The sequence below is a fragment of the Canis lupus genome, chromosome 26 (assembly GCF_048164855.1).
Source record: "Canis lupus baileyi chromosome 26, mCanLup2.hap1, whole genome shotgun sequence".
NCBI classification, from domain to species: Eukaryota; Metazoa; Chordata; class Mammalia; order Carnivora; family Canidae; genus Canis; species Canis lupus.
The window spans coordinates 31,549,190-31,563,485 of NC_132863.1; the positions used below are offsets into that span (position 1 = coordinate 31,549,190).

The 14,296-nt window shown below is 40.1% G+C and overlaps 1 protein-coding gene across 5 annotated transcripts in view; it reads right to left on the reverse strand.

Moving 5' to 3' along the window:
* The window catches only part of CHD6 (chromodomain helicase DNA binding protein 6), a 203,431-nt gene that overhangs the window by 96,451 nt on the left and 92,684 nt on the right, over positions 1 to 14,296 (reverse strand). For all 5 annotated transcript variants that reach the window (XM_072801046.1, XM_072801048.1, XM_072801047.1 and 2 more), the window contains 3 exons: positions 5,701 to 5,763; positions 4,781 to 4,839; positions 4,043 to 4,160 (listed from right to left, as the gene is read on the reverse strand). In XM_072801046.1, the coding sequence (XP_072657147.1) occupies positions 4,043 to 4,160; positions 4,781 to 4,839; positions 5,701 to 5,763 (240 nt within the window). The remainder of the gene's footprint in view (positions 1 to 4,042; positions 4,161 to 4,780; positions 4,840 to 5,700; positions 5,764 to 14,296) is intronic.

The following is a 14,296-nucleotide window of genomic DNA, read 5'->3' on the forward strand; positions in this document are numbered from 1 at the left end:
GTTGCCATAACTACTTTACAGATGAGGAAACTGACTCAGAGAAGTTAAATAAGTAATGTGACCAAAGCCCACAGAGCTGTATGAACTGGAATGCTTACCCAGGTCTTTCTTACTCAGATGCCCTCCTCCTGGACTACCAGAATGTTCTTATTGTCTCTGTGGCTGGAAGGCACTTTGGGGGCTATCTAGTTTCATCTTCAACACAAGAATACTTTTTATAACATCCCTGGCAACCCTCCCTCAGATTCCATTATTCTCTATTTGGGAATTTACTGCCTCTAAGATCTGGCACTGCCAAGACAGTTTTACCTCTGTCTACTCAGTGGTAGCATCATGATCTTTATTACTATTAAATATAATCTAGTTTCTTTCCTATAGCTGGGGATCACTGGTGTTCCTGCTTCCCCCATAGCAGCAGTAACTAAGTTCATTCTTCTGCTATCCTGCCTCTTTAAAAAACTCCATCTGATCTGGGTGAAACTACTCAAGGCGTTCAGCTGTTCTTAGGAGTCCAAGTTTCCAGGTCCCTTCACTATGCAGAGCGCTAGCACTTATGAACAGTGGCCATGGGCCAGGCACTGTGCTAAGCACTCCTGTAAACCCAGTCATTTAATCCTCACAGGTGTTCTGTGAGGCTGATGCTACTAGGCTTTACATTGAGGATACTGGGTCTGAAGGAGCTTATGCAAGTGGCCCAAGGTGACCTAATTTAGTGTGTGTGTGTGGGGGGGGGGGGCAATAGCGTGAGCAGAACCTGCAGCCTGGTAAGTTGGCTCCAGAGCCCCGGATCCTAGCACTATGCAGCCTAGTTTCCACATCTGCTGACAGCCACTCAGCTGTGCTTCCTTTACTGGTGTTACAGTCGTCCTGCAGCTGCTTTCAGGTCTACCCTGAACCCTGATACTCAAGTGAACAGAACAGTCAGGAATGTTCTAAGATTACTGTGACTTTTTTTTTTTTTTTTTTTTAAGATTTTACTTATTTATTCATGACAGACAGGGAGAAGGGCAGAGACACAGGCAGAGGGAGAAGCAGGCTCTCTGCTGGAGCCTGACTGGGACTCGATCCCACACGCCGGGATCATGTTCCGAGTCAAAGGCAGATGCTCAACTGCTGAGCCACCCAGGCATCCCTATTGTGACTTCTTAAGCAGCTGCACACCCTCCTGCTGACCACCAGGAAACCTGTCATTTAACGGGCACTACCTTTCCTCCCTAGAACTGCTAGTCATTTTCTCTACTTTGAAGATTTTTAAAAATACATGTGATATTATATATATATTTACTGCCATTATATTTCATTCATCCTACCCTGTGCAGTAAACCTGAACTTTGATTTTGTCATCTAATCTCCCAAGATCGGGTTTGGTTTTCAGGAGTCTGGGTGGAGTCAGAACACGTCTACCCCTGCAGAGTGCGGGAAGCCTCTGTCTCTTGAGCTTGACTCTATTTCACAGGTGCCCTTGGCTACCTCATAAAGCAGCTGGAAATAATCGATATGAAGCCACTCTATCCAAAACTAAGTTATCATTGATCTCATAAGTATATTATTTATCCAAGTCATTAATAAAAATGTTGAACAGGTCAAGACTGAAGACAGTATTATAGGAACTACTCTCTACCCTTCCTCCTCCTCCATCTCAGGATGTTCTCCAATCTTTTCAAAAGCCTTTCCTTCCCACAAGAGTTATGGGCTCCTGGTACATTTTTTTTCTATATATTTTAACATAGTTTCAGCTCTCTATTCCCAACCCAGTAAAAATCACTCCCTTGGGAATAAAGCAGAAAACAGGCACATGGGGCTTTGTAGGCTATATTAGGGACTGTGGACTTTATTTCAAGAAAATGTGAGGCACTGGAGGGTCTGGAGCAGGAGAAGAGCTTAAGGCAAACTCCCTCCCTCACCAGGGGGCAGCCAAATAATTACGTAGCACTGACCCTGAGCCTGGTACCAGGGATAGAAATACAAGGAGGACATGTCCCCGTCTGTCTCATAGAGCTTAAAATGGAAGAGACATGTAAACAAGTTACTACACTGCACATACTTGCTAAAATAGAGGTACAAATAAAATATTCTAAGAACAGAGAAAGAGTATCCAGTGGTGCCTCAAAACGGTTTTCCAATTCTACTTGTCTTCTTCTTCTTCTTCTTCTTTTTTTTTTTTTTTTTTTTATTTATGAGAGAGAGAGAGAGAGAGAGAGAGAGAGAGAGGGGCAGAGACACAGGGAGAGGGAGAAGCAGGCTCCATGCACCGAGAGCCCGATGTGGGATTCGATCCCGGGTCTCCAGGATTGCGCCCTGGGCCAAAGGCAGGCGCCAAACAGCTGCGCCACCCAGGGATCCCCTACTTGTCTTCTTCTTTCCCCAGTTCCCTATGACAAGAACAATGCCATGAGAAACCGTGTTCACATTCTTTAAAACAGTCCTGGGAAGGGATGGGGCCAAATGCTAAGGCTACAGACGAAAGACCCCACCCTGGGATGAGAAGAATGCTTACTGACATTATCCTGAAATAACTTTTTGTCACTTGAGGAAAAGGAGCACATCACAAAGAATGAGTTGGTCAAGTACTGTAGCCATGTACTGTAATTTGGGGCTCCTGACTGTACTCTTGAGGACTAGTGCTTGCAACTACATTTTAAGAATAATTTTTATGGCTTCTTTTCTTCAAAGGTATCTGTGTAAGATTTAAAACTACATACTGTATAGAAAAGAAAAAACAAGTCACCATAATTAACCAGAGAAAATGACATCAGCGTTTTCATGTAGAGTCAAGATATTTTCTATGCATTATATTATATGGTACCTGTTTTCTCCTCCACTCCCCAAAATGGAAATGCCCCTCACACTTCTAAGAGCCTGACATTTTCAACTAACAATAGTCTATGGCACTAAACCTTCTATGTCATTAACAACTGTCCTTCCATATCGTTTTTACTAGAGTAGAACAGTATTCTGTTCTATGGTACATACACAGAATTTAACAAATGTCTATTATCTGTGTTTGTTTGCAATTTTTCACCAATATAAATGACTGGATATCATAGCTAAGTCTGCACAAAAACTCAACAGTTTCCTTAGAATACATAACAGAATTAGAATTGCTGGGACAAAGGATGTGAAAATTTTGAGATATTTCACATCTGCTGCCATACTGCTCTACTGACAGGTGATTCTAGGTTATGTTCCCACCCACTAGATACAAGACTGTCTCTTCCTACACCCTTACCAGCAGTGAGGATTACTTATTTTTAAAACCTTCAAATATTTGGTAAATAAAAACTAGAAAATTACTATTTTAATTCAGTTTTTTTGATTACTACTGAAATTGACCACATTTTTATATGGTTAATAAGCATTTATCATTAAAATTATTTGTCGTGTGTGTGTGTGTGTGTATTAACAGGAAGGTTCCCATACTGGAGAAGACACACATACACATACACACACACATACACACATATACATACATACATATATTTAGGAGATACATGTATGTATGTAATGCACATATTTCCTAATTATTTACTTTAAGATTTGTTTAGTAGTATTTTCTAATATATAGATACTATAGATTTAACATCCAAACCCATCAATCTTTCCTCTCACTGTAGGTACCATACTTAGAAATAACCAAGTTTATACAAATTTACTTATTTATTTACTCTCTAATATTTTAGTTTTGTTTTTATTTTTTACACTCAAAGTTTACATCTTTTTGGATTTCTGTTTTAAGGACTGCAGGGGGGCAGGAAGGGGGGAAGGAATAAAAGTTTGGGGCACATTTCTCTTGCCCTAGCTATTTATAGATATTCTGATCAAGATGCACATTCTTATGAGTTGTCAGTTTGTAAGGTTCAATCCCTCTAACTTGGTGGATAATTTTTTCCCTTTGACTTAAATCTGGACTGGTTTTGCTGCAAATCAGTACACATTTAGCAATGTGACTTGAGCCACGAATCTGAACAGGACTTCGACTTTACTCAGCATTTAGTACTGTAAGAAAAGCAGTGGTCAAGTTAGTTGGTAAACAGTGCTTCACCTCAGTAAAAATGTGCTTCATCTGGGCTTGCTTATTCCTAAATCGCTTGATCTTCTGGGCGATGCGAGGATCCTTTTCCAGCTCTTCCATTGTGGCCCATTTACAATGTAAGTAGGAACTATCCAAAGACACATAAATTATGAGACAAGTGCAAACTATCAAATCACTGAGCTTTAAAGTGTTTCAGTAAACAAAGTGACCATCTAACCCAGAAGTAGTGGTTTATTGTGAAACTGCTAGAGATTGGGCTGAGAAAGGCCTTGTGGTAAGGGCAAAAATAGACAACAAAACAATGCAGCCACTCCAAACAACTGGTCCCTTTGCATCTTCTACAGGAACTGCCTCACAGCAGAGGGAGGGCTATTATCATCAATACACATTAGTGAAAGTGGGCACATTGCAGAGAAAGAAAGAAAAAGAGAGAGAGCGCAACCTATAGGACAGTGGTTCTCTACCCTGGGTGCAATAAGAATGGTATAGGGCGTTTTTAGAAAGCACTGATCCTTGGGACCTCCTCTCAGGGTTCTAAGTCAGCTGGTCCTGAGGGGAGCAAGGGCTTCCCCAGTGACTGTGCAGCCAAAGGTGAGCACTACTGCCTAATGTGAACTTGAGTCAATTAACATCTATGGGTCAGGTCTCAGGGGCCATTCTTGGAAAGTACAGAAGATGATGTGATGAGGGAAAGGAAATTTCATTCATATAAAATGCAAATACAAATAATACATAAAAAAGACGTACAAATTTCTATACTTAACGTAGAATAGCTCCAAGTCAAATGGGGGCTCTCCTGGGTGAACCTGTAACCAAGAGCAAGCAGTTAACAGCCCACGTCCCCTCAGATCACCCTTAGGCAGCACAAGAAAACAGGTAAATCAACATCCCTGCCTGGTTTTAGTACAAAATTCTAGAGGATGTTTTCGCTTTCCCAGTTCTTTTCCTGACAGCTATTGAGCGGCTTTCCCAAATGACGAATCCACAGCCAGCTAGAAGGTTAAAAAAAAAAAAAAAAAAAAGGAAAGAAAGAAAGAAACTGATCCTCCTGGTGTCCTTGCAGGGTCCAGGCTAGGACAGTAATCAGCTTATCAGCAAACCAGCCTCAGGGCTCTGAGCGGTGTCAGGATCAGAGCCGGCTGTGAAAGTAAAAACATGGGTCTTTGTCATGCCCCCCCTCCATCCTGAAACATCGGCGGTGTTCCCTCTCAAAGCAAGGAAGTTTGCTATCATAAATACTTGAAGATAAAATTGTGTTTTCACCAGGGCACACATATCCTTCACCCCTGGCAGGTTCTCTAAAGTATCCCTACAATGGCCCTGACATGTCTAAAGAAAAAATTTCCCCAAAGGTTTTCAGTAGGACTCTTTCCATGTCTTCTTTTTGGCCCCCTGAAAATCTCACCCGGGCTACAGCAGCTAAGGGGGCAAATAACTTTTGCTAGGATCACTATGGAGGAAAAACACTATTTGGGGCTCTACTCTCAAATACTTAAGAATTTTATGACCTAAAATCTTCCAGGAGGGTAAAAATAAGCGTTGCCTTGCCAATGTTCTTGCCTAGCTCTCACTCCAGCCAGTCCGTTCCAGGTTCTCTAGCCAAATATCTCTTCACAGAGGGCAAAACCTGTGCTGGTGATAGGAAAAATGATACATAAGCCACCAACCTCCTGGACGGTCTTAGATGCCAGGATCTTCTCAATGATGTTTGCATCATCTTCTGGAGGCTCCTAGAGACAGAAAAGTGAAAAAGACAGAAAATTATTGGCACCCCAGAGACCAAGAAATAATTCTGTAAGAAATACTACAGCAGGTACTACCTTGTCCAGAAGTATACCTGTGAGTGCTGAGGCCTTCCTCCTATCAGTCTACAGAGTAATCAAAAGACCACAAACATTCTAACCTCTGGGCACAACGCTAACACTTTCCCCCTGCTTTCACATGAACAGAGAAGTTAACTCCGCTTTTCATATTCTTAATTTCAGATCTGTCTTTAGTATCACTAAAATTGGTCCTAGGACTTCCCTTTCCTGCCAAACCTGCCTACATGCTGCTGCATAAAATCTTCAGAAAGGTGTAACATTAAGGAGTCTGGGGCCCTTGGAATTAGAGAGTCCTAATTCTAACACCTACCAGCTACTGACTTTGGATAAGGCAATTAACACCTCTTAGTTTCCGTATCTATTAAAATAGTAGTTAAAAAAATACTTATCTCACTGGGTTACTGGGAGGATAAAATGGTATGTGAAAATATTTTTGGAACAGTAAGCACTGTGCAAATGCAAGGTATAATTATTCTCTACTAAATGATACCATCTTTCCCCTCTGTGCCTGGAAATGGTTGTTTCACTGATCATCCTTTGACTATAAATCCTAACTGAAAACAAATTAATTTCTTCCTTTCTACTCCAGATATACATCAATTTTTCTAGGCTCCTGAGCTGCATGAAATCTCTTTCTACAGAGTATTTGATTAAACAATGACAAACTTAAAAAGGGTGTGCTGAGTCAGAGCACTCTTGTGTTTGACATTCTTTTTAGGACTTTATTTGAGCTGTTCTATTTCAGAGGTTTCGTACGCACTACATGACCTTGTCAGATCTAGTAGAACAGTAGATGAGAAGAACACTCATCATGATAGCCCCCCAAAATAACTTGGGATCCTGATCAGAACTTTCCAAAAGGATGGCTTAGGCTACATATCACTGTCTTCAGTCCTACCCACTCTAGGGCTCAACTGTCTCAGAGCCATACCATTATAGAAAACATATTTTCTAAGATCTTTTTTAAAAAAAAAAAAGATTTTATTTATTTATTCATGAGAGAGAGAGGGAAAGAGAGAAAGAGAGAGAGAGAGAGAGAGGCAGATACACAGGCAGAGGGAGAAGCAGGCTCCATGCAGGGAGTCTGATGCAGGAACCATCCCCAGGACTCCAGGATCACACCCTGGGCCAAGGCAGGCGCTAAACCGCTGAGCCACCCAGGGATCCCCCTCTAAGATTTTTTTTTTAAAGATTTTATTTATTTATTCATGAGACGGGGAGGGCGGGGTAGGCAGAGACACAGGCAGATGGAGAAGTAGGCTCCATGCACAAAGCCCGATGTGGGACTCGACCCAGGGACTCCAGAATCATGCCCTGGGCTGAAGGAAGGTGCCAAACTGCTAAGCCACCCAGGTATTCCCCCCCACCCCCCACCTAAGATCTTAAATAAAGCTTTCCCCCAAAGAAATAATAGAGGAAAGGAAAAAAAAGAAAAAAAGATGAGGAAGGCAGATGGTAAAAAAGAAGTATGGAGATCAGCAGGCATTGACAGATGCTCCCAAAGGTTACAAATATTTATTACATTCCCCTAGACACATGGCAGTGTGCTAGGTGCCATGCCAAAGTTAATCCAAAGTGACAAGAGTCTTTTCCCACTGCTCAACAAGAAGACAAGTGAACTGTGCCTAGTAGGAAGAAGGGATGGGAAGACAAGCTAAGCTTTTGTTTTTCTGCTCAAGTATTTATTTTGACTTTTTTTTTTTTTTTTTTTGAGAGCGTGAGCATGTACATGCAAACGTACACAAGGAGGGGATGACAGTGGGAGGATGGGAGTGGGGAGAGGGGCAGAAGGGGAGAGAGAGAGAGAGAGAGAATCCCAAACAGGCTCTAGCTCAGTGAGGAGCCCAACACAGGGCTCAATCTCATGACCTTGAAATCATGACCTGAGCCAAAATCAAGAGTCAGATACTTAGCCAACTGAGCCACCCAGCTGCCCCTGTTCTGTTGATTCTTTTTTTTTTTTTTTTAAGATCTTATTTATTTATGAGAGACACACAGAGAGAGGTAGAGACATAGGCAGAGGGAGAAGTAGGATGCCTGAGAGAGGTCTGATGCTAATGCCTTGAAAAGGCCCAGTAGCTAATGCCTTGAAAAGGCCTGGTGACAAGAAATATTTGCTGAATGCTAAGCACAGCAAGAGGGAAAGAGAGGAGACACATGACGAAATAAAGCATCAAACTCACCGGGGTCAGATATTGGAAACAGTTGTTATTCTTAATCTATGTCATTTAATTAAAAAGCCTTCCTCTTCTCCAGATACTCGGACCTATCTAATACCGTTTAACAGCAAATGGCTAGAGCTAGGTGTACTTTCTCAAGCTCCCAATCTTGGAGCCAACGGAGCTCTATGGCAAGTGTGTCGTGAGCAAAGGAACATTGCTAGGTTAAGAGAAAGTAGATTAATGAACTAACTTCCTAACTTCCTACTTCACTTCCTTCCTAAATTTCTTCCACATTTCTTTATTGAATATCTTTTATGTTTATTCACTAGTCTTATAGAAATAGATGTGCTAGAGTCTTCATCAGCAAGGAACTGCCATATATGTTAACAAAACACTTTAAAAGTTATTAAGGTAGGCATTTATATGTAGAGATCTTCTATGTACAACTGATGGATTTTTACATATACACTTGTATAAATACCACCTAGATCAAGTTACATAACATTTCCATCGTTCAAGAAGACTCGTGCCCCCATTGAAAGTAACCACTATTCAGACTTCTACTACCACTGATTAGTTCTGCCTATTACTAAACTTCATGTAAATGGAATTATATAGTATATGGTTCATTCTTCTGTAGCATACTATTTTGTTGTATAAACACACTACCATTTATTTATCTATCCATTCTACTGCTGAGGAATATTCAGGTTGCTTCCAATGTTCATATAAATTGTATGCCTTTTGGTCGACAAATGCACTCATTTATCTTAGATATATACATAAAAGTGAAATTACTAGGTCATGAGGTAGGTTATATGTTTAGTTTTAAAGAATATTGTCAAAATTTTTTCCAAAGTAATTGTAACAATTTTTACACCCACCAGCAATGTATATAGGAGGAGTTCCAGCTGACTTGATAGCTACTCTTGTGGATATTGTAGTATTATCTCTCTAACTCCTATCTCCCTGATAACTAAGGATGTCAAGTACCTTTTTTATGCCTCTTGGCAATGTGCTTAACTTCTCTATGAAGCTCCTACTCAAGTCATTTTCCTATTTTAAGAATTATCCTTTGTTTTTTTTTTTTAATTTGCAAGAGTTCTTGACACATTTCTGAATAAGAGTTCTGCCAGTTATAGAGAATACAAATATTATTTACCAATCTATGGTCTGCCTTTCAATTCTGTAAATGTGTCTTTTGATGAACAGAAGTTCTACATAAATCCACTTAATCAATCTTTTCTCTTACGTATTCTTATGTCCTGTTTAAAGAATCTTCCACCCTCCCCAAAGTCATTCATTAAGCCACATAATTTAAAATTTTCTTGTAGCCACATTAAGAAAGTAAAAACAAACAGATGAGATTAATTTTAATAAATATACTTAAGCTGATATATCTAAAACTTTATCATTTCAACATATAACCAATGTAAAATTATTAATGAAATACTTTATATTCTTTCTTCATACTAAGTCTTTAAAATCCAATGTGTACTTCACACTTAAGACACATCTGAATTCAGACTAGCCATATTTCAAGTGCTTAATAAGCCACAGATGGCTAGTAGGAGCTCTACTGAGCAGTACACCTCTATTTTGTTCCACTGATCTACTTGTTCTTAGGACAACGCTATGTCTTCATTATTATAGCTTGACTACAAGTCCGCATTACAACTTAGTTCTTTTTAAAGATTCCCTTGGTTATTCCAGGTCTTTGGTGTTTCTATTATCAATTTTTTTTTAAGATTTTATTTATTTATTCATAGACAGAGAGAGAGGCAGAGACACAGGCAGAGGGAGAAGCAGTCTCCATGCAAGGAGCCCGATGTGGGACTCAATCCCGGGTCTCCAGGATCACACCCCAGGCTGCAGGCGGTGTCAAACAGCTGCGCCACCGGGGCTGCCCCTCTATTATCAATTTCTATCAAAAAACACCCTGCTTAGATTTTGACTGGGACTGAATTACAGACATCTCAACCGTATTCAATATATGTATATCATATAAGGTTCCATTTATTTAGGCCTCCTTTAATTTCTTTCAGCAATGTCTTTCTATAGAGAGAGTCTGTGTATCTTTTGAGTTATTCCAGGATATCTAATATTTTTGATGATGTTACAAATGGCAATTTAGTTTTCCTTTCCTGATTTCATGTTGCTAGTTTATAGAAATAAAACAGATGGTTTTGTATATTGTTTTTGTATCCAACAATTTAGCTAAATCTCCATTTTCTTGATTCTAATGGTCAATTCTGTTGAAATTTCTTTCTCTTTTTTAAGATTTTATTTATTTATTCATGAGAAACACAGAGAGTGAGGCAGAGACACAGGCAAAGGAAGAAGCAGGCTCCCAGTGGGGAGCCCAATATGGGACTCTATCCCAGGACCCCGGGATCACAACCTGAGCTGAAGGTTGATGCTCAACCACTGAGCTACCCAGGTGTCCCCAATTCTGTTGAATTTTTTTTTAAGATTTTATTTATTTATTCATGAGAGAGAGAGAGAAACAGAGACACAGGCAGAGGGAGAAGCAGGCTCCTTGCAGGGAGCCTGGATGTGGGACTCGATCCCAGGTCTCTAGGATCACGCCCTGGGCTAAAGGCAGCGCTAAACTGCTGAGCCTCCCGGGCTGCCCTGTTGAATTTTCTATACACAATCATGTCATCTACAAATAATGAATCTTACTTCTTTCTTTCCGATCTTTAAACTTTTTATTTCATGTTCCTTACTGCAGTAGCCAGGACCTCCAGTGCATTTCTGAATATAATGATAATAGTGGAATTTTTTTTATTTCAAAAAGTCAAGGGTAAAGTACTCAATATCATACCATTTAATACAGTATTAGTACTGTTTTTATCTACTGGTTTTTCAGTCTGGTTTTCTATAGTTTCAGATATGCCTGCGTACGGTTTTCATTTTTGTATTTTTCCAGTATGGGAGCTAACTGATGTTGAATCCATTGGTTGATATCCCCCATCATTTTATGGGGGGGAAGGGTTTCCTGGCCACTAATTTTATCCTCAAGCACTCCTCTACCCCCAGCTCTCCCCCATGCCTATGACTCTAATCAGATATACCACTAACCAATTACACCTTTCCACTGCACCCCAATTGTTTCTAATGCTCTGTTCTTTGCATTCTTTTTTCTCTCTAGGCTTCAGGTTAGAAATTTTCTATTGATTGTTTTCAAACTCACAAATATTATCTTCTGATGTATCTAATCTGCTTTTTAAGGTCATCCGCTGTGTTCTAATTTTTACAACTGGAATTTTCAGTTCTAGACAGTTGATCTGATTCTCTTTACAGATTCATTTCTCTAATCAAATTCTTCACCTTAAACCTTTTTTTTGCCCATCTTATTTTCTTTCACATAACATAGTTATATTTTTAGAGATTTTTTTTAAAATGTATTTTTATTATTTTTTATTTTTTTAAAGATTTTATTTATTTATTCATAGACACACACAGAGAGAGAGAGAGAGAGAGAGAGAGAGAGAGAGAGAGGCAGAGACACAGGCAGAGGGAGAAGCAGGCTCCATGCAGGGAGCCCGACGTGGGACTCAATCCTGGGTCTCCAGGATCACACCTCAGGCTGCAGGCGGCGCTAAACCGCTGCACCACGAGGCTGCCCAAAAATTTATTTATTTGAGAGAACGAGAGACAGCACAAACAGGGAAAAGGGCAGAGGACGAGGGAGAAGGAGAAGCAGACTCCCCACTGAGCAGGGAGCCCAACACGGGACTCAATCTTGGGACCACATGATCATAACCTGAGCCGAAAGCAGACACTGAACTGACTGAGCCACCCTGGAGCCTCAACCATAGTTATTTTCTAAAGTTCTTTTCTGCTAACTCCAATATCTGGATCGTCTAAGGTCTGCTTGTATTATATATATATGTGTGTGTTCTCTTGCCTTATTAGTCCCATTTTTTCCAGTCTTTTAAAATGTCTGGTAGTTTTTTACTTAGGGTAGAACTTGTGAATAAAGGAACCATAGCAGCTCCAAACAATATTTTCCACAACTACTTCCTATTTTCTCTTAGACAAACATGAGACTGAATTGGGTCAGGCCTGGGTTACCATTAAAATTTAGTCCATCTCTTGTTTTACCCTGTTTCTTGACCATGAATGTCCAAGGTGACCAATGGAGTCTGGTAGGTCTTTTTACTCTTGATCCCTGAAGTCTCCAATACGAAGCATGTTAAAAATCTCTCTTAAGGGAGAATCCACTTTTCTACACTTTCTACAGTAGGCCCATCCCTTTAGTGAGATTTTCCCTCAAGGTGCCACGAGACTGTGAGATTTTAATCTGCCTTCTTCTGGGTGAGCTACTAACTTCTTGGACTACCTCAGAATTCAACAAGTCTCCCAGGGAAAGCCCCTTGCTTTGGGGAATTCCTCTAGTTTCCAATCATTTCAACAGCCCTATAATCTACTACCAGCAGGGTCAGATGGTTTCTCTTCAACCCAGAATAGTGTGTTTGTGCCAAGCCTGATCGTCAACCCATGCCCAGAACTGAGGAATATTTCCAGAGAAGAAACAGTCTCTGGAATTGTCGGCTCATCTAGGAATAGCTCTATGCTGTCTGGAATTTTAGTTCATCTAATTCTTGTTGCTTCCCCAGATATCAGATGTCTTTTAAAATATTCTTTGCAATATATCTTTTTTTTAGTTGCAGTGAGTGTTACGCTGCTATGACCTAATGTATCTTCCATGAAGTAGGAATCCTCCACCATCAACTCTAATTTCTGGAGCTTCCTAGGGCCTACTTGTTACTCTTTTCTAGCTATACTCATTTTCCTGGTGATTTTGTCCAGTCTCATGGCTTTAAATATGGGCTACATGGTAACACCAGCCAAGTTTATGTATCCAGCTCAGAACCTCCTCTTAATTCACAGACTCATAGATCTACTTGTGACTTGCCATCCTCACTTGATTACCTCAGAACTATTTTATACTTAATGCCTACAAGTAAACTCCTCTTATCCTGCAGTTTTCTTCCAACTGAGTGACAGGGAACTCTATCCTTCTTGGTGTTCAAACCAAAAATCTTGGAGTAATCCTTGACTCCTTTTCTTTCCACATACCACGTCTGATTAGCCAAGAAATCATGTAGGCTCTATTTTCAAAATATGTCCAGAATCCATCAGTTTCTCACCACCTCTTCTACCTTGGTCTAAAACCATCTTCATTTCTCACCCAGATAATTCCCAAAAGCCTGCTAACTAGTCTCCCTGCTTCCACTCCTGCTCAACTAGTCTAATTGTAATACAACTTTCAGAATGGCCCTTTTTATTATGTCCCTCTTTTGGCTTAAACTGCTTAAAAGGCTTCTCTATTAACTCAGAGTGAAATCAAAGATCTTTCTCTCGCTCATGACTCCCTTGCTCCTTTACTTTCTTCAATTGCTCAAATGTTACCTTTGTGAGGCCAAAACAGACACCTCTATTTATAAGTGCAACCCTCATTTCATCAATTCCATATTACTCCTCTTCTGATTTTTGTTCATAGCACTTACTACTATGAAAAACTGCACAAATTTTATTATTTTTTGGTTTATTCCCAGCCTCTCCCTAGTTATTTCCACCTTTTGGAAGCTCTGAGCTTCACTCTTTGGCCTCCTATCCTACGAGATTCAAAATGCAGCAAATGTGAGGGAGAGAGCACTTGCATGGTTTTGCAGGCTTCCTCTCCATTTGTTGTGGCTCCCTCTGTGAGAGTGGGGATTTTTGTCTCTTTTGTTCCCTGAGATTATCTCCAGCATGAAATAGTCCTTGGCATGTAGTAGATACTCAATAAGCATTTTTGACTTAACAATGCTCAATAAGCATTGTTACAAGATTTTGCAATACATTATTATAATAGCATAAAGCAAGTGTTATGGGAACACAGAAGATAGGGCACCAAGTTAGATCTCTGTTAACCAGCATCAAACTTTCATAATTGCTGACTACCTTTCGTACCCACTCACTCCCAAGCATGTACAACCCAGACTAGCCAGGGAGCATTCATACATGTACAAACATGCTAAAAGGAACAATTATCTCTTCCTCACTATCAAATTATTTCAAACATTCTTATTCATTTACCATGAAGAATAGAAAAAGATGGTTTGTAGTGGTAGGATTCAGAAGGCTATTCGGAGTTTTTAATTAGGACCAGCCAAATCCAAGGAAAAGTTAACACATGAACAAGAAAGGACAGAACTTTAAGTAATAAAAGGATGGGGGGCTTCAAACATTCTTCACCGTAGAAGATTCCCAAGTAAAAATTAAGG